This window comes from Drosophila subpulchrella, chromosome 2R (genome assembly GCF_014743375.2).
Source record: "Drosophila subpulchrella strain 33 F10 #4 breed RU33 chromosome 2R, RU_Dsub_v1.1 Primary Assembly, whole genome shotgun sequence".
In the NCBI taxonomy this organism is placed as follows: Eukaryota; Metazoa; Arthropoda; class Insecta; order Diptera; family Drosophilidae; genus Drosophila; species Drosophila subpulchrella.
This window is the reverse complement of record NC_050611.1, coordinates 20,382,177-20,405,543: the sequence shown is the minus strand read 5'-3', so window position 1 is coordinate 20,405,543 and position 23,367 is coordinate 20,382,177. Positions and strand designations below refer to the sequence as shown.

At 47.5% G+C, this 23,367-nt stretch overlaps 5 protein-coding genes and 1 long non-coding RNA gene across 9 annotated transcripts; 2 read left to right on the top strand and 4 right to left on the bottom strand.

The window, feature by feature from the left end:
- Nucleotides 1–2,416: 2,416 nt before the first annotated feature.
- Nucleotides 2,417–6,122, bottom strand: LOC119551859 (zinc finger protein 853). Its single transcript, XM_037861438.1, has 2 exons — nt 5,811–6,122; nt 2,417–5,444 (listed from the first exon to the last, which is right to left on the bottom strand). The coding sequence occupies exon 2, from the start codon at nt 5,416–5,418 to the stop codon at nt 2,899–2,901; it is 2,520 nt and encodes an 839-aa protein (XP_037717366.1). The 5' UTR covers nt 5,419–5,444; nt 5,811–6,122; the 3' UTR covers nt 2,417–2,898.
- A 260-nt stretch (nt 6,123–6,382) lies between these two features.
- Nucleotides 6,383–9,498, top strand: LOC119551860. The gene is made up of 4 exons (XR_005219556.1): nt 6,383–6,600; nt 7,241–7,956; nt 8,056–8,771; nt 9,365–9,498. It is a non-coding gene; the product is annotated as an uncharacterized LOC119551860 (long non-coding RNA).
- A 770-nt stretch (nt 9,499–10,268) lies between these two features.
- On the bottom strand, nt 10,269–17,040 carry LOC119551858 (protein mahjong). 4 transcript variants are annotated; one of them, XM_037861435.1, is made up of 11 exons: nt 16,449–17,038; nt 16,239–16,389; nt 14,917–15,729; nt 14,582–14,854; nt 12,382–14,508; nt 12,200–12,320; nt 12,038–12,135; nt 11,617–11,979; nt 11,141–11,201; nt 10,865–11,083; nt 10,269–10,807 (listed from the first exon to the last, which is right to left on the bottom strand). In XM_037861435.1, the coding sequence occupies exons 1-11, from the start codon at nt 16,877–16,879 to the stop codon at nt 10,803–10,805; spliced, it is 4,662 nt and encodes a 1,553-aa protein (XP_037717363.1). In that variant the 5' UTR covers nt 16,880–17,038; the 3' UTR covers nt 10,269–10,802. The 4 variants fall into 4 exon arrangements, 2 of the variants coding, with proteins under 2 accessions (XP_037717363.1, XP_037717365.1); XM_037861437.1 differs by having other exon boundaries at nt 10,865–11,071; XR_005219555.1 differs by lacking the exon at nt 10,269–10,807 and having other exon boundaries at nt 10,984–11,071; nt 11,141–11,979; nt 16,449–17,040.
- A 296-nt stretch (nt 17,041–17,336) lies between these two features.
- On the top strand, nt 17,337–18,769 carry LOC119551524 (protein TEX261). The gene is made up of 3 exons (XM_037860911.1): nt 17,337–17,500; nt 17,560–17,861; nt 18,454–18,769. The coding sequence occupies exons 1-3, from the start codon at nt 17,431–17,433 to the stop codon at nt 18,676–18,678; spliced, it is 597 nt and encodes a 198-aa protein (XP_037716839.1). The 5' UTR covers nt 17,337–17,430; the 3' UTR covers nt 18,679–18,769.
- A 327-nt stretch (nt 18,770–19,096) lies between these two features.
- LOC119551523 (ribose-5-phosphate isomerase) lies at nt 19,097–20,044 on the bottom strand. Its single transcript, XM_037860910.1, has one exon. The coding sequence runs from the start codon at nt 19,953–19,955 to the stop codon at nt 19,137–19,139; it is 819 nt and encodes a 272-aa protein (XP_037716838.1). The 5' UTR covers nt 19,956–20,044; the 3' UTR covers nt 19,097–19,136.
- Nucleotides 20,045–20,550: 506 nt separating this feature from the next.
- On the bottom strand, nt 20,551–22,884 carry LOC119551500. The gene is made up of 2 exons (XM_037860865.1): nt 22,734–22,884; nt 20,551–22,678 (listed from the first exon to the last, which is right to left on the bottom strand). The coding sequence occupies exon 2, from the start codon at nt 22,670–22,672 to the stop codon at nt 20,699–20,701; it is 1,974 nt and encodes a 657-aa protein (XP_037716793.1). The 5' UTR covers nt 22,673–22,678; nt 22,734–22,884; the 3' UTR covers nt 20,551–20,698.
- Between the last annotated feature and the right edge of the window lie 483 nt (nt 22,885–23,367).

Genomic DNA, 23,367 nt, shown 5'->3' with positions numbered 1-23,367 from the left:
CGCTAGGTATTAGCACACACTTTGGCCCTGTCTGGAAAACTTTGCGCGAAATAAGCCGATGATCGATCCATCATTATCTGCGATCGGATCAGTAAACAATATTCGGTTCTCTAAACAACACTTATTTCGCTTTCATTTTCTTCCGGCAGAAGAACGCTGAATATTTTTGCGGCTGTTGCTGTTTTCGATTTTTGTTTACTCAGTCGTCGGTTTAATGACACAAACTGGGGGAAAACTTGTGCACTCGGCTAGAAAGCAATGGATAAATGTTTTTGTTCTCAACAGAACTCAAGAACGCGTAATTTCGGCATCTTTGAAATGCAATCTTTTTCAGCATTGAGTTCAATCACTTTGGAGTGTAAACAAACAATATTTTATGGGCGTTCTCAGCAGTTTTGAAATTTTGTAACTTGAATTCAAGAGTTCCATTTTCAAATATTATATTCTGAGTATGTAGAACCTTATTTTCATAATATTCTGTTTTTTTATTTATTGTTGATCCGCTGATTATGGTATTTACATTTTTATTGTTCCCAACAATGAGTTCAATAACTTGAAGTATAAACAAATATTTTGTATAAGCGTTATCTGAAGTTCCTCGTTGACGTCTCATTTTAAAGAGGTGCTAAGTACAAACTATTACACTCTGAATACCTGGAAAACGATCTTTATGCTTCTTTGTTTTCAGTTTTTATCGTTAATCCGTTGATTATGAGTTTTCCATATTATGGTTTTTCAGAAAAACTCATTGTTGGGTGTTTTTATAGGCACACAAGCGGCGCAATATTAATAATTATAATTGCACTGCGCCTCGAATATCCCAATTGCGTTTTAATTTCACTCCCCAAAGAGAAGGATGGGTTTGGAACTGCCCAACACAACCCCCAAAAAGGGGGCTAAAAATCTAGCCCAATTTCAGCCTTTCGCGTGACTAATGTCCCATGTTCGGTGACGTCGTGGATTTCGATTCAAAAATCTGAATTAATGCCAGAACGCCCAGGTATTAATACAAAATAATGTGCATTAATAAGCTGAAAATGTGTGTTTTGTGAATAAACTTTGTTGAATCAAAGGAATTTATTTTGTGCAATTATTGCGATTACGGACCACTTCTCGAACCCCTAGCCTGCGTCAAATCAATTAAATTTGAAATGGATGGCCAACTGTTGGGAGCCAACAGTCGCCGGTTTTGTTCGATAGTGTGTCCCCAAAATAGATATGTTGGAAATACATTTTGAAAACGTAAAACCCCATTAACATTTTTCTTATTGAATTAAAATATTTGAAATTTTTGTTTCTGAAAATAACATTTTTTAAATGACATGTTATGACTAGAAGATCTATAAGAAATAGTACTTCCCTAGTTCTGAATTTCAAACAGTTCGACAGGTAGTTCTTCTGAGTGTAAGGGTATTCTGAAATGCATATGTTCTACAACCGCACGACGTGTGTTTTGCCATTTATTCATTTATTTGGCTGCGTGGCCAAGTTTTTCTTTCAGATGGTTCAAAGTTCAAGGACATTTCCAGTCGAGCATGAAAGCAGATGCATTTTAGATATAGGAAATTTAAATTAAATGTCGTACAGAATTTCATAGCTCAATTTAAAATGCATAGTCTTGGAAGGGTTGTAGAATTATAATGCCACACCATAGCCAAGAAAATGTCATTTTAAATTATTTAAGGATTGACCTTATAACACATTTGATAGCTTGAAAAATCGATGTGAATATCAAAGTATTCATAAGCTCTATAATTAATTCAGAAAAAGTGGTCATCAGATTTCCCCAACATCTGGGTGGAAAATTAAATTGATGTCGAGAAAATGCGTCATATAAATAACAAAAAACCCTTATCTTATCTTTCAGCACTCGGCTGACCATCATATATAAACTGAGCGAAATAAATAAACGGCGGGCGATTTTCGCTGTCACAATGTTATTCCAATTGATGATATTGGGCAACTTATTTGCTAATTAATTATCAATTTCGTGGGACAGCGGGTGACTTCAGATAATTGATTACCGGCCACTTAAATATGTACATAGATAAATAACAAAAAGTTATAGCATCCGTAAGGCCAGATAATAAGTATTTAAATTATTACTTAAATACCCATAAACAAATAAATGCATTTAGCATCCATAAGATAAGTGTAATTGCACAAATATCATTTTAGGGACAAACTAAACACTAAGGTGCAATTATCCAGATACTCTGGAACCCTACACGTGGCAATTGGGAATCAATAGGCTAGACCTTGGACTGATTGTTGTTTTCTTTCGATCAATTTTGTTTTGGCGCTGTTTTTTCCGGTCCTCTTATGCCGCAATTGAATAACACGCCACCCAGCGAATTGGATTACATGCTTAAAAATAAATATTACCCGCCACGGAGAAAGATGAGCATATTGTGCATATTTTTTTTAGAAGGTTTGTTAATTTATTTTGTTGCAGTTAAAACAATTTTTACTTATTCACGTTTCAAGCCCAACAATGAAAACCCAACGCCGAAATACGTTTAGCCTAAAATGCCAGTCTGATATTCCCCGGGAAAAACAAATTAATAATAGTAGATAATAAAATTAAAAACAAAAACTGGCACAGTCCCCGCCGGATTTGGATGTGGGACCTGTTTCGATCCGATCTGCCTACCTAAAGTTTCGTATTTGCTTACAAAATTCGAGTGAATCGCTCTTAGGTCCTACTAAACAAGTTCTCTACGACAGAAATCTAGGATTGCAATATTTGTGTGTGGTTGTGTGCTAATTGCTAAGTGTTATCTAGACGGGGTAGTACAAAAATATATTTATATCCGTATGTTACAGCTAAGTGGTCATCTAGATGCCGAGCAGGCACTCGCCGTTCCCAGGAGCGGCTGCTGCGGCGAACTCCGCTGGCTACGCCTGCGTCACGAAGTACACCTCGCCGGAGGAGCCCACGACCACGGCGTGGGTGTCGCCCGCTCCGCCGGCCAAGGTGGCACTCTGGCCGGTGGCCATCATGTTGGACATGTCGGTGGTGCCGTTGCTGACGAGGCTCACTGCCCCGCTGAAGCTGTCGTCCTGGCCGCTCATCTGCACGTCCGCAGTGTGGTCGGTGCTCTCCACATGCAGCTGCAGCGAGTCCACGTTGTCGTACAGAGTTCCGCACTCCCCGCACTTGAACAGGGGCTCCACCACCTCCGGATGCTTTCGCTCCACGTGCCACTTGAGGTTAACCGCCGAAGAGAAGTTCTTCCGGCAGTTGCCCACGCCGCAGCAGTAGGCTCGCTGCTGATGCGTCTGCCTGTGCCGGTACAGGATCGCCTTCGACTTGAACGTGCGGTTGCAGATGGTGCACACCGGCGTGCTGGACTCGGCGTCGTGCGTCTTCATGTGCATCCGCAGCATGCCGGGCCCCTTGAAGCTCTTCAAACAGATCTCGCACTGCGGCTGTTTCTTGCAATTGGCCCGTATCCAGTTGGTGTGCGAGTGCATGTGATTCTGCAGGCCCTTGAACTGCCGGAACTCGGTGTTGCACAGGTGGCAGATGTAGCGGCCCGATCCTAGTGGCGAGGTGTGCTGCCGTATGAACTCGGTCACCAGGTTAGCGTCTATTTCGTAGTTGTCGTCCGCTCCCGCGGCCGCAATCACGCTGGCCGTCTGCACCAGCTGGCGAGAATTGGCTGCCGCCAGTTTGCTGCTGATCGTCGGCGCAGCGACGGGTGGTTGGTGGTCGCAGGGCTCCAGGGTTACTCCAACCGGAGTGCCCTGATTGCCTCTCTTAGCCCGCTTGGCCGTCGGACTCGGCGAACTCACGCTCAGAGTGGGGGCCACCAGGGCGTCCGGGGTCGTGTTGGCCTGGCTAAACTCGACCACAGCGTTCTCCAGCGATATGCTCTGCAACTCCTCTTGCTGCTGATGATGATGGTGCGACTGTTCGGACTCCAGGAAGGCCTGATCAATGTCCACACTTGTTTCGCCATCCGGTGGCTCCATAATTGCGTACTGCAGGTCGTCGTCCACGTCGCCCGAAAGGTGCGGATCCTGATCGTCCGTTATGTACTCGCAGTCCTGGTCGATCTCCTCCGCATCCGGATCCTCCAGCATCTCGTCCTCCTCCAGCTGTATCTCCTCGATGATGAACGTATCCTGGTCTTCCTCGTGCTTAAGATGCTCGTCCTCTTCCTCCACCTCGTCCATCGCCTGCTGTTGGTCCAAATCGTCAAAGTACTCGTGCTCCTGGCTCTCGCTCTGCGTAAGATCCTCGTTGATCATCACTTGGTGATGCTCGTGGTGGTCCTTAAGGAAGTCCTGCTGCTGGTCGTCGTCCAGGACAATCGTCTCGAAGCTGTGGTCGCCCTTGCCGTCCAGCTGTTCGTACACATCTTCCAGCTCCTCGTCCTCCACATCGCAGCCGTCCTCCAGCAGCTGGACGTCGGCATCGCCTAGCGAGGCGCCCACATGATGGTGGCCCATGTCCGTGGCATTGGTGGTGGTGGTCACCGTCGTGACCCCGGTGGGCGCCAAACTGCGCTGCGGCACCAGTTGCACCAGCTGCAGTGTCTGCGTGCCATTGGGCTGCTGGACGATCTGCAGGGTCTGCCCATTGGGCGTCTGCAGGAGCTGGGGCAGGAATTGCGACTGCTGAGCGGTGGCCTGTCCGTTGGCCGTCCCCTGCGGCTGCGTGCTGATGATCTGCGCCAACTGGGGCGCCACAATCTGGGCCGTCGTGATCAGCTGGCCGTTGGGCAGCAGGATCTGCTGCGGCATCGTCGTGGTGGCGCCGGCAGTGGACAGAAGCTGGGCGGGAGCGGATTGAAGCGTGGGCAGCTGAATCTGCTGGATCTGCTGCTGCATAGTGGGCTGTTGTTGCGGCTGGGGAGCAGGTTCCTGCAGCAATTGCATCTGTGGCTGGGGGGCGACGGGCTGTGGGGCTGGCGCTGCCTCCAGAAGCCGCTGCTTCTGCTGGCGGGAGCCCTTCCGCAGCAGTGGCTTCAGCTTGGGCTTGGCCGGAGTCTGCTGCTGCTGCTGCTGTTGTTGGAGCGCCAGCTGCACTTGCTCGTCGATCATCTTCTGCTGCTTCTGGAGCAGTCGCTGCTGCTTGCGCTCCAACAGTAGCTGCTGCTTGGCACTGGCCGCCGCCTGCTGCTGCTGCTGCTCCTCCAAATCCTGGGCGACGGTGATGCCGCGGATGTAATCGCGCAGCTCCTTGTCGCTGCGCTCGACGAGCGTCTTAAAGGCGTGATTCCGGCTCACGGCATGGACGCACTGCACACAGATCTTGTCCGGCCAGCCCTCCGTGGGCTCCACGCGCACGCTGGTGCAGTCCATCAGCATTTCGGGGACCTTCTCGCTGAACAGCGGGCGCATCTCCTTGCGCTCCGAGATGCACAGGCGGCAGATCTTGTCCAGCTCCAGGACCTTCTTGCGATCCATCACTTTGTGTCACTAGGAGAGGGTGGCTGAAAGGGTTTACAAGGCGATTAGCTTGGAATACCCATCGCTTTACAGGTGAATCCCCCCGGAAGGTGCACGAATCCAAATTTGCCCGCCAAAATGGGCCAGTTTAGGTAACAGCTCTGTTAGCCCGCTGCTATTAACAGTGGCCATTCAACACATCTGGTAGCTCTTGCGCCAGACAGAGACAGCTATAGTGTTATACACAATTTAGCATCTTGGTGTTGGTGCGAGCGAAAAATCATATTTTTGGGCCCAAAAACGAAACAAATACATAATCCCCGACTTGAGCTGGCCAAATGTTTTCGATTCGCTTGCACCCGCACTGCGCGCACCTTTCGGCAGGGATCTTCACCCAGAACTCCGCTCACCTGCGCTGTATTTATGTAATTTCCGCAGCTCGCCCCACATCCACAACACACGAAAACTCTTCAAATATGGCCGCGTCACACAAAAAGCCTTTCGAAACTCACATATTTGTGATTATGGGGCCGAAACACGCTCCTTGCCGCGGCAAAGGGTTCGAAACCAAAACAAGTGCACACCAGTGGGTCTTTCGGGACCCGGATCGGATCGAATGAAAGCACTAGACGTTATCAATAGGGTTCTTTCGATTTTCGATGTGAGATGGATTGAGATGAATGAATTTCTCCGCCAGCCGAACTGCTCTGTGTGTGAGTGAGATAGGTGTGTTGCAAACGGGGCTGCCAACTTGCTGGGCAGATAAGGCCCTAACGCGTGTCGGTTGCGACATTTGTTTATATTTTTAAAAATTATTACAACCCTCTAAATACTCTTACTTGCAATTTACCACTCTTATTATTAAACCTTACCTTTTCTTCAAATGGCTGGAAGCGTTTTTCAAGTTCGTCTGCAAAAGCTAAAGAAATTTCTGAGTCGGACCTGCACCATGTGTCATCAGATTTCATTATGGGGATCTTTCGTAGGGGCTGCATTTCCAGAGGTTAAAGCCGTAAGGTTTGGTGGGGTCAGCATTCAGGAGCATCTCATCAAAGTATTTCCGTTTGGTTTCATAAAGAAGCTTTTTAAGATCATCCTCCGCTCGTCGATATGCCATTTGAACTCGCGAGCCTCGAGGATGTTGAAGAAAATCTTGCCTTCCTGGATGCCCCTTCCCCAGATGCCTTACCGATTCAACACGTAAGCCCAGAAGAAGTTTATCTTCATATCCAAAAGCTACATCCTAGAAAAGCGCCGGGCTTTGATGGCATTGATAGCAGAATCGCCAAGGCCTTGCCCAAAAAGGGAATCCTGTTCCTTGTTCTCCTGTTTAACTCAATGCTACGTATCCACCACTTTCCCTCTCAATAGAATGTGATAACGATGATACCAAAACCGGAGAACCTTGTCCAGTCTTACCGACCGATAAGCTTGCTACCCACATTCTCTAATATATTCGAAAGAATATTTCTTAGCAGAATCATGGGAGTAAGAAGCGTGCAGGATGCCATTCCCGACCATCAGTTTGGTTTTAGGCATCATCATGGATCAACGTTAAATAAATGAATTTGTTATACTAAAAAAAAAAAAAAAATTACCTTTTCTAGCTTCATCCATTGGCCTGTCTGCCTCTTCCACTCTACTTAAAAAAAAATAATTTCACTTTCATAATTTTTCTACACTTAAACAAACATTTTACATTAAAACCAAAAGAAAATTCAAGTATTTGGCATAAGCGCTGCCAACTCTTTTTATTAAACTGACATTTCGGAGTAGAACACCTGTTGATCCTGGTGCTTTTTCGGAATACAAAACTAAAGGCTAATATTTAATTTTTCAGGCTGGTGGAGCCACATTCGTGTTGGCCACTTCGTACCTCTGGCGCTGCTTGAGCCTCCTGCTGTGGGTGCGCACCACCAGATAAATGCCCAGGATGACGACGAGGGCCAGGAGCAGGGAGGTGACCACAAACCAGCCGTAGTAACCATCGGAATCCGCCTCCTCCTGGGTGTTCTCCCATTCGGTGAAGTTGCCTGATGGATCCTCCTTCAGCTGGCCGGTCTTCTGCTCTCGGAAGAGCGAGGCCTTGGCCAAATTACTCGATTCCGGGGCCATGAAAACCGGCTCTGTGTTGTCGATCCGGACGAAGGTGAGCCGGGCTCCCAGCAGAGGTTGCCTGTAGCGCCTCAGTCCATGGCCATAGTACTCGTATATATCGGCGCCAAACTCCCGATGCTGGTCCACCCACTGGCCAATCACCTGGACTCGCACCTCGCTCCTGGGATCCATGCTGCGTCCGAAGTAGGCCTTCTCCGCCACATCCAGGCCGCCCACTCCATCTGCATCCAGCTCCAGGACAGAGGAACGGTGCTCGAAGAGCAGGGGCAGCCTGGCCAGGCTCTTATCCTGGTACACACTGCTCATGTTGACCAGGATCTTCTCCACAAAGGCGTAGTTCAAGCTGCCGTAGATGGGCTTCCTCTCCCCACTGGGATTCCGGAGCACGCTGTCGCCCAGGTGCATCTTGTAGCTGTTCGACACATTGCGCCACGGCAGGTAGGTGATGTTGCGCAGCTGGTACATCAGCGGTTGCAGCTCCACCAGCACATTGATGTTGTCCTCCAGACCGTACTGCAATGATTTCTGTATTTTTAGGCTATCTACGGGTAAATCCCCTGAAGAAACTCACAAAGTTATCGCCGAAGATCATGACCACGCAGGTGAACAGATTGTCGGAGACCGCATTGACCAGATCCGTGTGCCGGAAGTGGCAGAGCTCCGTCTTCTCGCGCTCCACATTGGTGGCCTTGGCTATGTAGGTCAGCCGCTCCTTGGGATTCAGCTCGGCGGCGTAGTTCTTGAGCACCGTGTGGTATGGCACCCAGGCCAGGACCGAATCCGCTTCATTGGCACACACCTCCGCCTGGACACCGCGTCCACTCAGCTCCCCGTTGTGCAGCCGCAGGAAGTGGTGGTTGTCCCGCTTGACCGTCGTGGAGCCGTGATCCGTGCACAGGGTGTCCACGAGACTCGCCTGCGAATCAGCCAGATAAAAGTTTAGACGGGAAACAAGCACCTCGATCGCCGGCTTATCTCAGCTCCGCCGGCATTATCTTCCCCAGCTGCGATGGACACTTTGTCTCTTTATCGTCAAGCTAATTCAATTTGGAATATCAGCCACTCGAAGGTGGCACACGAATAATTTATGGCTGGCATTGGATTCGTCACTTAAGGATGTCGATGAGCTAAACTCGTTTGGACGAAACGGAATTCAAAGCCATTTAAGGCTGGGAGTTTGCATCTGCTTGAGGTCACTCTTTACAAAAATGGATAAATGTAATTCACTTTTGGTTACCTAATTATAACACTAAGTAGGTTTTATTTTAGACTTGCTTTTTAGAGGATTTAAAATGTATTTAAAGAGTCAAGTTGTTGGAGAATTATTTCGATTAGAAATATAAACTTGAATTTAATTAAATATGAGTAACAATTCCAAATGTTAGTTTAGATTTAACACCAAGGAAAATATTTAAAAATATCTAAATAGTTAGATAAAAAGAAAGATATGAAAGGCGACTTAAATGCAAAGTAGATAAGCAATTAATTATTATCTCCTTCTTTCGAAGTGTGGGATACTGGAAAATGTATCATCCAATATTGGTTTTAAAAATACAAATACAATTTTTTATAACTTGTATAATAATTACAAACCTTTGGTTTAAAAAAATGGACTAGGTCCTTAATATTTTTAAAACGAGACACTTAAATTTTCCTAGGATATGTCTTAACTGGTCAGTTATAAAAGCACCCCAAGATATTTCAGCTTCACTTTTAAAATCGATTTCAAATATGAGATATTTAGATTTGTTTAAGCCAATCTATGCTGACTAGCTCATCAATCACCATGTTAATGATTCACCTTCTCCTTCTGGGTCAACGTGGTGGCCTTAATGTGGCACTGCAGGTCCTTCTCGCTGGGCATGACTATGTGTCGATCGATCTCCGACAGGAGCAGCGGTTCCGTTTCGATGCAGAAGTGGGGGTGCTCCTCAAAAGCAGAGGCACCCAGCGCCACCAACACAGTCAGGCAACCGACGATAAGTAATTTAAACATTTCCGTACTTCCCGTGGTCGCAGTTCTTGGATTCAATTGCGCCGGAGCCGTCGATCAGCACAGGTCGGAGGACAAGTCGTAACTAAATTTGCAATTTTAAACCGACAACTAAGCGGCGAACGGCCTAATCGAACGCATTCCACTTGACCGCCAAGCAGTCGCACTGCGAGCACCCAAATATCACCATATTTATCTACTGATGAAGGATTCGGCCGAGATTTGATTTGATTTTCGGTGAGAGCCGATCCGAATTAACGTCACCGCACTGCCAGTTGGTGAATAAGAACTGGGGGATGGGAATGTGTGCGTTCACCAACTTGGAGTCCACACCCGGCGATAAGATAATCGGCTAGCATTCGACTCAAACTCCAAACAGACCGTATGTGTAACACCAGTAGGTCTATGCATCAGGTAAAATCAGGGTGGATCGATATTGTGTGGACAATTTGATAGCAAAATATCATAATTCCCGTTCCTTTTAATAATTCGGTAATTTATCCTACTCAATTCTTCGTTTCGAACCGCATATAATCGAAATATCTAAGAGTTCCCACTCATGAAGTACATTGCAAATAAATGTTTATCAAAATGACCACTTATTAAAAGCATATTAATTAAAAAGAATTCGTTTTTACACTCAAAGTTGGCTTTACAAGTTCTCAATAAATCAATATATTTAAATTCATCAACTCGGAATACACTGGTATACATAGTTCACTTCATGGGCAAAACGAAAACAAATACAATTTTCAAATTTCTGAAACGAAATATATAATTATTTTCTGATCATTAAGGTATGCGCACGAAAACGCTGCAAATTTAAGCAGATACAAAAATAGGGCTTAAAATTATACAAAACATGTTCAATTGTTCCTAGTTGCTAATATTTGATGCTAACACGATCGTTTCTTCCTTTATAGCAAAAGTATACAGTTCTTATTTAGGTTTGTACAGTGGAAATTGTTGGACAATTTACAGATTTGATTCTCACAGTCGGTATTCACGATGCGATCCCATTAATAATCATTTGCTGGCTACCATGCAATCCTGCGGCATTCGTATGTATGGTTTGTACAAAATTCAAAAATAACAGTTTAAATTGTAAGTGTAACAGCCTAATATCTAGATTCACTAAAACTAACGACGATTGTTGGTATCTCATCCTCCAGGCGCGCTGCGGACAACAGAGAGGATCGAAGGAGACGAGACGACACAGTAGGAGAACAATGGAGCGGTGGATCGGTGGTGGAGGAGCTGATGTGTTGGTGTGGTGTGGACTAGGAGGGGCTCAATCTAGGGGAGGAGAAAATACAAGTCGTACACGAACGGATTCTAGAGATCTTGAGTTACCGTCTGAGCTGCTCCTGTCGAAGTATTCGAGCACATCCTCGAAGTCGCCCTCGTCGTCGCCATTGTCGGATCCGTCGTCGTCGTCCATGTCGTCATCGGAGTCCAGCAGATCCCCATCGTCGTTGTCCTCATCCAGGTCTCCGTCCTCGTCGTTGTCCGAGCCGAGTCCCAGGTTGCGCAGCAGGGGGAATCCCATGAAATTCGGACCTAGAGCAAAAGCTACGGGGTGAGGATATTTAGGCTAACCGGATACGCTGCAGATCGAATCCAACTTACTGTTCTCGGAGCCCGTATCCGAGCCATCCTCATCAGATTCGGGCACCTCCTCATCATCTTCCTGCAAGCATAGACATAATATTTAGTTCAATATCATCCATCCGCCGCATGAGGGTTCTCAGATCTATAGCAGCGCCGATTCCGACTCCGCCACCGCCATTTAGATTCAGATTCCCATTCCCGCCGCCACTGCCATTGCCACCCAGTGTACGTGCCCGCCGTCGCACCCCAACAATTGAGCTGTTGGGTGCATGTTGGCGAGAAAGATTCGGACTTGCGTGCAAAGCGGGACTGAGCCGACGGAGCTGCTCCTCCTCGTTGAGGCCAGCGGGCGCCGCGTTCTCCGCCGGCTGTGGGCGCACTGATGCCTCCTCAAAGACGCGCAGCAGCGAAGCGCCGCCGACATCGTTGGCGTTCGCAGGCGCGGGCGCAACTGCGTCCGACACCTCGCTGGCCAGCTCCTTAACCGCACGCACCTCTTCCGAGCGCTCGCTCTTCTTCACGCCCACCGCGTAGATCTTCACATAGGTCTCCTGCTTGGACTCGTAGCCGCTGTAGTCCTCTACCACGGCGATCAGACTCCCGTTGGCGCTGACGCTCAGATCGTTGATGTTGCGCTTCACGTCAATGGTCGCAATGCTCGAGTAGTCATATGCGTCCAGCACGTTGAAGCTGGTGTCGTAGGTGGTCGGGTCCATGTCGTGGTCCCTATCAGCCCCCAAACTGGCCCCGTAGATCACGTGCATCGGCGAGAAGGTGCAGTTGCGCTGATCCAGCACGGGCACAGTCTGCAGCAAGTGGAAGGTGCGCAGGTCCCACACCTCGGTGTTGGCGATTATCTTTAAGGAAAAGTTGGGAGCATTAGCAAGGAATTCCCCTCTCAATTTCAGACCTTACCTCCAGGCAATTTGGATGGAAGACGCCCGATATGCATTGATTGAACTTCTCGAACTTGTGGATCTCCTTTCCAGAACGCACATCCCAAAGAACACCATCTAGGAAAGTAAATTTAATAGATTATAAAACGATTTTCTGATTAAACATTAACTCATTCCTTACCAGACAAAATCAGTTCATCGGTTCTGCAGAGAGTAGCTCTGTTTTTGGTGTACAGATTAGGTATGGTTGGCGTAAAAGACGCCACCTTGGACCCAGTATTGATGTCAAAGAGCGTGCAACACTGAAAGGCAAAGGCAAAGATATTAATTCAAAGGAACACAAATAACAAAACAAATTAATACCTCATTCTGGGTGCCCAGGAGGCGATCCTGCGCCGTCTGACTAAACTCACAGTAGGTGACATCGGGCAGACGCAGCTTCAACTTGAACTCGTCGTCCGCAATGGACCACAGAATGCTGGTGGGCGTGCGCCAGAAGCTCGACGTTATAACCAGATCTCCAGCTCTGTTGGCCTTGATGGCATCAACGCTGAAGTTGTGGCAGTTGGAGAAGAACTGCTCCACGCCATCGTTCATGTTGAACACTCGTCCGTCGCCCTGCTGCGTGCCCACGATGATGTACTTGCCCACCAGGTCGCAGCAGGTGAACTCTAGGTCCTCGTAGTCCGCCGATCGAATGCTGCGCCACGGAGAAAAGTGCGTGTGCACATAGCGACGGTCAAAGCGACCGGTATTGAAACCAGCTTGAGTGCGAGCATGCCGGCTGGTCAGGTTGTAGTTGGAGCTCAACAGGCGACTGGGCTTGGGATCCGGACACTTGTGCGGCTCGTACAGATCGAACTGCGGACAGGTGGTCACCGGGTTGTTGCACAGCGAGTGCTGATTGGTAAGGTATTCCGTGACGATAGTGTTGAGGGTGATCCTCTTCGGGTGCAGCTGGCCATCGTCGGGCAGACCCACTGACATGCCACCAGGCTCCAGCGATGACTTCTGAATCGAGCGGCTCACCGAGTTTCTGTCCGTCCTCCTGATTTTGATAGGCGTCTGCGTTGTGTTAAGGCAGCCAAAGTTCGGTATGCTCACTCCGTCCCCTGCAGAGCTGCTGCCTGCTCCTGCAGCTATCGCCGAGTCCTCTCCGAAGCTCCTGTTCAGGTCTCCGCTTCCCATGATCGCTGCATTCACATCTTGCATGCGGCTTCGCAGGCGATTTCTGGACAGCGAGCTACTCCCGCTGGGAAGTGATTTGTAATCAAAAGGCGACTGATGGAAGCTTCGTGTGGTGGGCGTCTGCAGGGGAAGACCCACTTCGCGTTGCAGCATTTGGGCTGTCTGCGAAAGGCCATTGCTCTCCAGGTGCTCGAAAATGAGCTGATACAGCTGCTGCTTGTTGTACTGGATGCGAGTCTGGGCAATCACATTGGCTTTGTGCATGTTGGAGAGCGACGGATCCAGCGGATTGTTCAGCGGCTTGGTTTTGCCCGACACCCGTTCGAGCAGCTCCAAGGCGTACTTCTGGAAGATCACATGCTCGGCGCGCTTCTCCTGGAGTATGGGATCGCGCATCAGGGTCTGGAGCTGTCCGCCAGCGAACAGCGGCAGCTTGCTGACGATCTGTCTCACACGATCGGAGCGAGCTAGTCCCGCCAATGCTCGGCAGGCCATTCCCCTGATGCAGTCCGCATCCGTAATCGGTCCCTTGGTCTGCATGAGCGAAAGCAGCACCACTATGCCATTGTTGGAGCACACCGACTCCCATACTCGTTCAATCAGCTCCTCGGCGTACTTGTGGTTGGCCTTGTTCTTTCTGGAGGAGTTGCCGAACTTGATCAGGCTGGTGCCGCTATCCTTTCGGATGATGGGCGAGCAGACACAGTGGCAGAGCACTGCCAGCGCCGACTTGATCACCTCCGCATCCGAGGTGATTTCCCCTGCAGCAGCGCCCAGAACCGAGCAGAATCCCGAGGTGGTGGTCTTGTCCAGCATCAGCAGTCGCTCGCAGAGCACCACATAGACCCGTGGAATAATACAGCACACACTTAGGACGTCCAGGGCCGATCGTACCGTCTCAGAGCGTCCACTGTTCACCCAATCGTAGCTGAAGGCAATGATCCTGAGGAGCATGGTGATTCCTCCGAGCTTCATTAGCTGATCCACCGGCTGCCAGTGGGCCCGAATAGAGGTGTGCTCCTGGAGCGTGCGAATCTGGTCGTGCAGCTGGTCGAAAGTTAGCTTGGCTGCAACCGTGGGATTCTGGTTGAAGTAGTGCGTGGAGGAGGGCGACGAGGAGGCCGCGTTGTGCTGGCACAGAAAGCTGTTGTACTTGTAAAAGAAGTGCGCCTCCATGTAGCGCTTGAGGGCCACGCAGACATGGCGCACCATTTGGCGGGAAGCACATTCCACGTCTTCGTTGATATCAGAGTCGTTGTCGCTGTCATTGTGGCTCGGATCCAGGATCTTAAGCACGGAGATCTGTAAAAGGGGAATGATATAGTTAGCTTTAACTTCTTAGTTAGGTCTACCCAAGCAATTGCAATTTACTCACCACATTGTAGAGCTTTCTCAACCCATCCTGGGCATCGAACTCCTCCAATATGACCTTGAACTGGAAGCTCAGACTGAAGAACATGGTGGCATGGCACTTGGAAGAGTCGTGGCAGCGACCCAGGATCCAAAGAGCGTAGCGCACCAGCTCCGAAATGAGGGGACGTTGCATACTGCATATGCGCTCCATGGCGTCCTCACAGTAAGCCAGGTAGTAGATGGCAATGGAGACACCTGTGGTGGCCAAACTGGGGCGTGGAACCTTCAGAAGAAGCTGCAACAAGTAAAAAATAATTTAAAGAAACTTTTTCTTTAGTAAGATTAATTAAAACTCACCTCCAGTCCGCCGTGGGAAATAAACTCCAAGGCAAACTTCTTGTGGCAGAGAAGAGAAGCCAAATACTTGAGAACCTCGTAGGCCAGGCAAGTGTCTCTGCGATCCAAGTTCTCTAGGTAGCCGAAAATCAGCTGCATCACATTGTTTTCAAAGGCCATGGCCAGGAACTCCTGGTACTCGCCCAGGCTGGTTAGGAAGCGCATGATTAGCATTTGGCTGGTGTCCGCCGTCGGCGGATGCAAGGGGATGTACATGCGTTTGTAATAGCGGGACACGGGAAAAGCATCCCTGCTGTTCTCGAAGAGAATCGACATGTTGGAGGCGTCTCCGTGTTGCGAGGAACTGGCCCCCAGTCCACTGCCATTGTGCTGCGGCGACTGGGGAGCGGAGGCATTGCTGGCGCAGGCCACCCAGCTGAGCATTCCCGCCGAACTGCTGTCCGCCGATTGGTTGTGCTGCGAGGTATTGGCATCCGGACTCTTGCTGATGGCCAGCAACATGTGCAGGCGCTTGATCATCTTGGGCACCAGGCGGATGTTCTGATCGCGGAAGTTGATGGCTATGTCGCTCACTTCCATGGCTTCGGCTAGGAGTCCAGTGGCGTAGCTCTGGAGTGGTTCAATGCTGTCCTCCGCCCAGGAGTAGATACGGTTGATGGTTCCGTCGCCCTCGGCGGTCTGGAAAACGGCCGAGGTCTCCATGCCTGGCATGATCTCCAGGATGAGCCGGCAGGCCAGGATGTTCAGTTCCAGGGAGCTGCGGCTCACGTTCTGACGACTGAAGTAGTTCTCTCGCAGATAGTCGTTGAGTAACTATAAAAGAATGGATTTAATACATGTAGTACTTTGTTTTTGGGTAAATGTAAAGCAACAGGATCCCTTAACCTGGGAAAATGAATTAATATTCTACCTTAATCTAATATTTAAATAGTTCCAATGGTAAATTAATATTCTTATTCATTGGCGAAATACTCTAAACAATTTTACTTATATAGTTACGAGAGTATCTATTCAAAGATTTAAAGATCTACTAATACTGGTTTAAGTTTTAAGCAAACAATTTATAATTTAATAGATCGCTCATTTACTAGAAGAGTCCCATTTGCTCAAAGTAGGATAATGCAATTTTTCCAGCACATATGTAGATTATTATTGCTATTATAATAACTAGCGATATTAGCTTGGAATGCGTTTTGGAAGTTCAAAAAAAAAGTTTAGTTTCTTGATGAATAATGTTCAGGTTTCTAGAAAAATCTTAATTTATCTTTTTTATAGGAGGGGCCTTACGTTAAAAAAGAAATACCCTTAAACCCATTTCTTACTTTGCTCATAAAGGTGTCCTTGCGAAAGAGCAGCTTGAGCAGCAATCCGTACTGGCAACTGGGATCGGCTCTATAAGGATGACGAGAGTCCAAAGGATCCGGGTCCTTCCGCCGGTACACGTCCTTCTCGCGCTCAAAGATCTCCGCCAAGCTGTGAGAGTAAAGGAATATATTAAAAATGATGGGAGGATATTAAAGAAATCCTTTTACCTCCTTAGAGTGGGCACTGGATCGTACCCACTCTGGGTCTGCTGCTGCTCCCACTTGTCGATGATCTGGGTGAGCTCCTTCTTGGTGGCCTGGCGGCGGTCGGCGGCAGCAGCCTCCTCCGGATTGCCACCGCTGTCGCTTTCGTTTTCCGCGTTTTCCACGCTCATGGCGTCGCCATCGCCGTCGGCGTCTTCCTCGCCCTCTGGCTCCCCCTCGCCCTCGCCGTCCTGCTGCTCGGCGGGCTCCTCTTGGTCCTCCTCCTGGTGGTCGGCAGGCTCTTCATGCTCCTGATCCTCCTCATCCTCGCTCTGGTAGGCCACAGCCACGGCCTCTGCCATCAGCGCTGCCTCAGTCGCCGCCTCTGCCTCAGCCGCTGCCTCTGCCGACGCCTCTGCTCCGGGCGCATTCTCGCTTCCACTGCCCTCAGACATCTTATTGGATTCCCGGGACTTGGGTGCACTTGCTCTAGTCCTAGTCGCACCGCTGATTCGCAGCCAAACACTTTAAACTTACTTCCAGTGGCGAAATAAAGCGTGCGGCATAAAATACCACGCGCTCGAAATTTTTGCAAAGCCTGTAAGACCGCTCGCAGTTGGCGGGAAAATGGCTGGATTCCAGAAATACCAAACGAAATGTGACTGAATGGGCTGTGGAAAATGGGCACACCAATCGGTTTGTTTTGGTTTTTCAACCCATTGAATAAGTTGTTTATTAATCTAAGTTTTCCTTTGTATATTATCCTGGACTTAATGAAGTTATAAAAAGTATAAGGAATGACCTTAAAACATTCTTTATAGCAACAAATAAAAGCGCGCTAAAAGTTGTCTTACATTCTAGAGTGGCCTTAAAATACCATTCCATAGGTCTAGTATTTACAGCCAACTGCCATACAACACACTGATCGGATTGTTTTGTTTTGTCGGCCGATTTTAGCCGAATATAACTACGTATATATCTTTATCTTCTGGTCCAAGTACACACCATGGCCTTCCTCTACATACTGGGCTGGATATCCCTGGGCATACAGATCGTATTCCTGACGTTATCCATAGGTGAGGTGTCGCTATCCGATTTTCTGACTCAACTGCAACGTCTGCAATTGTTTTCCCAGTGGCTGGACTCTATTATCTGGCTGAACTAGCCGAGGAGTACACCACGGCGGCGAGGAAGTGCATCCTCTTCCTGATCAGCTTCACGATCTTCATCTACATCCTGCTGATGCTCTTCGAGGACCTCCCGTGGAGCCTGATAATATGTGGATTCGTTGCCCAGGGCTTCCACCTCGGAATCATGGGAGGATTCCCCTTTGTGCGGTTCCTCTCGCTTCCGTTGCTGGGATCCCTGACCATGCTGGTGGTCAATCACTTCCTGGCCTTCCAGTATTTCACCACCGTTTATGTGCCTTTCACGCAGGTGAGTTGGGATCAGCGGGTTCTAAAGGTTCAATAATATTTCAATCTTATGTGTTGCATAAATCATTAGTCATAAATAGCGCATTCGTTACATATAATACCATCTTTGGGTTCTTTTTCAATTTATTAATGTTTTTGGTTTCTGTTTAATTTATTTTTAAGGATTTTTTCGTGGGTAAGGTGGAATTATCTACTAGGAATGTTTTGATTTATTTAAACTATAGTTGGAGAACCTAAAAGTTAATACTTCATTCATTACAATACCATAACAATGTTCTTATGTTGTAGTACCTACTATTTTATAAAAACAAAACTTTTTTAGAAAAATTAATTTAAGTAAACTTAGAACTCAGATATTCAAACCTTTAATATACCCTAAATATATATATTTAATTTTTTTAGCCCGAGATAGCAAATATTTAACTTTAAACCCGAAACTCATATCCTTTTTATGTCCAGGTTAATTATAGTAAACTTAAAACTCAAATATTCAAACCTTTAATATACCCCAAATATATATTTTTAATTTGATCTAACCCGAGATAACAAATATTTAACTTTAAACCCTAATCTCATATTGTTTTTATCTCCAGGTGCTGGCCTACTTCACTATCTGCATGTGGATCGTGCCCTTCGCCCTGTTTGTCTCACTCAGCACGAATGATAGCGTCCTGCCCACCACCGTCAGCGACCAGAGCCGGCGCAGTCCGGACGTGGTCAGCAACTACTTCTCGCGGAACAAGAAGCAGGGCCTGCTATCACTGTTCCAGTATCTGAAAGACACCCTGTTCCCTGGGCGGACCAAGAAGGCCTTCTAGACGTAGTTTATTTAATGTTTATTTATTTTTGTAGCTGAAATCAAGACAAAAGTATACAAAAGCGTATGTAAACTACGTTTATGGAATGACATTCGCTATTGACTCATTGGATATGGTATGATAAACGACTTGTTAGTTCTTAAGAATAACTAATAATTATCTTGCTAAGTCGTTATCAATACGACAGTGATTTAAGTTTAATAGGAATCCCTTGTAGCGACTTTCGGATAACCACATTTTGTTATCATTTCAAAGAATAAATTCGTTTATAAAGACAATTAAGAAATACGTTTTGTGTAGGTTTAGTAACTCAATTTTTATTTTTTTTTTATAGAAAATCTTCAGCGTTAAGGAACTTCGCAGTAATAGATAAATGCAAGGAGCGCCACAATGGCTCCCCCAACTCTTCTCAAGAAAACATGTTAGATAGTTGAACTTTATTCGTAATCCCCTTACAACTACTTGTTTTGAACCTTGACCGTGCCATCGGCCATTCCGTAGTAGCACTTGTGGGCCATGTTGACGAACAGGCCCGTCTCCAGGACGCCCGGAATCATGGTGATGGCCCGGTTGACCTCGTCCCAGTCGTACTCCCTGTTGGCGATGAACTTCCAGTCCAGCAGGAAGTTGCCATTGTCCGTGACAATGGGTCCCGCCTTGACCTTGGCCATCCGCAGGGAGGCTTCTCCGCCGAAGAGCGCCTCGATGTGCAGCTTGATGGGCACATAGGCCATGGGAGCCACCTCGATGGGCACTCCGCGGCACCACTGCTCACCCAAACGGATGGAGTTCTTCGTGTAATCGGCCACCACGATGAAGTGCTTGGCACAGGAGGCCACCACCTTCTCCTGCAGCAGGCAGCCGCCGCCGCCTTTGATGAGCACCATATGCCGGTCCACCTCGTCGGCCCCGTCAATGGCCACGTCTATGTTGGGATTCCTGTCCAGATCGCCCAGATTAAGGTTGTAGTCGAGGACCAGGTGGCGCGCCTGGTAGGATGAGGGCACGCAGATGAGATCCGTGAGCTCTCCCTCCTTCCACACACGCTCCGCGATCCGCTGGACGGCGTAGACGACGGTGGAGCCGCTACCGATGCCCAGAATCTTCGTATCCTCTGTGACCCACTGATCCACGGCCGTGCGGGCCGCCGTCTTTTTGGCCGCATCCAGAGCAATGTCGTCCATGTTGCGGATCTGGGAGTAGAGTGTGGGTGCCCCTAGAGAGAGTGCTTTGCTAAGATTTTGGATGAACCGCGGTCGCAATAACCCAGATAACATGTGGTTAATAGCGGTTTCAATCGCAAAATCGCAACTTCAATGTCACAGAGATCAAGCCGCCTGCGGTTCTTGGGACGCGCTAGGGATTCTCGCCGTTTCGCCGGCCAAGTTAACAGCACTGTTAAGTGGCGCGCGCTAAAGTCGGTTATTTGAATTCTCTGTTGCACGTGGCTAGGATAGTTTGAGTGTTTAAAAGTGTAGTATACCTATTAAAATGTAAAGTTGACAATAATAAACTGAATACTACCTCGACACCTTTTCATGGCTATCTCAATAACAAAGTATTGAAATGTATAATAAATTTAATATTCTTGCTGAGAACAGAGCATTTCATAGACCATTCCAAAACGATTTATAAATAAATTTGAATATGAAATACAATAGACTGATACCTATTTATAGAATAAAGAAAATCATGCAATTTCTGCCTTAAATATTCTTTTTAATTGTTTCCCAAGCATTTGGAATACTGAAAAAAAAAGCCTAGTTTTTTTTAAAACTTTATTTTTTCCCAATTCAATAATGTTCCAACTTAATCGTAAATTCAAATCCATATATTTTATTGAATATTTGTTAAGAAACATTTATTGTTTAGTTATTCTGGCACAGGTCTTAAATAATATAATTCTTTTTCTGATTTCTGGGAATCTTTTATTTTAGTTTAATATTTGATTGCAGCTTTTGGTTTTTGGCACATGCTGGCATATAAAAGAAATTCGTCAAATTAAAATTGTTCCCGACCTTTAGGTACGTGGTTCCGACAACCCTTTGGTTAAGTCAAAGGTTACCACCTTGGGAGCGAAGAAGCCGCCGTACCCAGGTCGACCCTTGTAGTAGATTCCCAAGCCGGCAAGAGGAACCGCGGGATACGGAACCACCTCCTGGACATCTACGAAAGGCAAAGTGTTCTGGGCCGCATCCTTCAACTGGCTGGAGCTGCCAAACTCCATGTACTGGTTGTCCTTGGAAAGCGGTAGCGATGGCAGCTCCGAGGCGGTGGATAAATCACTCTCCTTTAGGATTAACTTCTTTCGCTGACCCTCGAGATGGGAGTTTTCATTGCCCAGCCAGTAGCTCTTTGTCAGCGGTTCGATCAGAAGACCAGTGGAGAAATTAAAGTAGCTGAAACGCACCTCAAGGTTGAGGTGTTTCTTGAAGATCCGGAAACGAACTCCGGTGACCACTTGGTCGCTTGAATTAACTGAAATCTCATCCAGGTCGAGGGCTCTGCTGTCCATGCTCAGGGTGTGGTAGTCGTAGCCATCGCGAATGTCCACATCACTCACGTTGTAATCCTCCACAGGCAGCCATTCCAGCGAGCTGTTGTTGATAGCTCCTCGCGGCAGGAGCTCGCCTTGCTGAAGCTGCAGGTGGAAGACGCGCTGGCTCTTCACGAACCGGACCCCAGTCACGATCTTGTTCTGCTTGAAGTCCGACATGGAGTCACGGAGGTTGAAGTAGCGATCTGACTTGGGTCCGGGTTCATCGCAGAGGCAAAAGCAGTAGTGGCAGCGCCAGAAGACCCAGCTGGACCAGGAGGAGGGTTCCCTCACCTTGGACTTGCATCCCTGGCCCTGCTTATCGGCCCCGAAGTTGATGTACTCATAGCGCCTTGCGGAGCTGTTGGAGGCCAGACAGATCGACATGTCCGAGTCGATGTAGTTGCAGTTGTAGAGTCTTCCCTTGCAGGTGGGCTGCTGGCCACAGAACTCCTCCTCCGGCTGATAGCAGCCACTCGAGCGGGTATCATGGTAATAGGGGCATTCGCTGCGGCAGCTCTGATCCGGATTCAGGTTGACCTCGTTCTCCACGAAGCCCTGCAGCAGGCGTGTGACGCGGTCAAAGGTTTTGCCCTCCACGTGTTGATCTTTTCCAGGATCGCAGCGCCAGTACAGGCGGTTGCTGTGCGACATGACCTGCTGGAGCACCTGCTGGGCGTGCTCCATGCGCTTCTGGTGGTTCTCGCGCATAAGCAGCAGCTCCTGGGTGAAGTTTCCTCGCCCGAACTGCCGGAGCATCATCCAGGAGAACTCTATCATGGTGTAGCCCTTCAGCTCCGTGAAAACCCACTTGGTGAAGAGCTGGTAGGCAAACTGTTGGGCCGACTGCCTGGCCCGGCACATTTGCTCTGGCGACACCTCAAAACTGGCTGTCAGCTCCCAGAGCAGGGAGTGCTTGTAGTCCTGTTCGGGGGCAATGGCGTCACCTAGGTAGAGACAGTCGTGGTGCAGTTGCAGCAATATGGGTAGCGAATTGGAGCCGGGATTAACGTTCCACTTGGCAAAGTTGATCAGGGTGCTGGGCTCCAGGGACTCCTGGTGCTGCTCGTAGCCCTGCAGCTGTATGTGGCGGAGATCTATGTACTTGGTGAAGTCCCTCAGCTGGTTGAGCCTGTGCAGCAGGTTGGATTTATCCTGCATCTCCCTCAGCAGCGTCTCAATGGTCAGGGCGGTGCTCCTGGTCTGCTGCTCCTCCAGACTCCTGATGTTTCCGCTGACCTCCTCGATCTTGCTCATCATCTGGCGCTGGTTCTCGTAGATCAGGGCCCCCGCGGTGATCTCGGCCACGGGCATCTTGTTGATCAGATCCCATGACTTGAGGATGGAGTGCGTCACGTCCTGGATCAAACGTATTATGTCCACTGTTTCCTTGACCGCTCCTCCACTTCCGGGGGCAGTGAGCACGCAAATTGCGCACCAAAAGAGCAAAAATTTCATGGCCGTCTAGGAAAAGGCACTTAAAAGCAAACTCAGCATATTTCATACAGTATCGGCTTACCCTCTTGACTTCTTCGCCAGCTGGAAGGGTGTATGTTTATTTATGTATGCTCTATAAAATAAACCTCGGTTGTGTCGCCTCTGCGCGAGTAGCTACTTTTTCGACCGATCACTTTTAAAGATTCTTTAGAACTGAGTTCTGAGTTTTTATTTCTCCGCCATCTTCAAAAATACGAGATCTTAACGCCTTTTTAGCTTTGTGCGGTATTTTCAATGCTACTGCACTATAAATGCTAAATTCAGTATTACTTTTTACTATTTAAAATTAGTTTAATAAAAAATAACTTGTAAATGATATATTTGAGAAAGATTTAAGGGTATCCAAAATTTATACATACATTTTAGACATTAAATTAAATATATACATTACATTTAATTAAATATATAATTAAAAAATAGAATTCTAGTATAAATTATATTTTTTAATTATATATTTAATTTAATGATTTTGAGTATAACGTTTTTAAAACTCTTAAGTACATACATCTATTATACTAAAAAAAATTTTAATGTTTAATTTTTTATTTCGATTAAAACTGAAAAAAAATTTAAGATTAATTCAACAAATAGATTTTACTTGAAATATCACAAATTTTAACATTTTTGAATGGGTTAAATAAATATATATTTTTTAA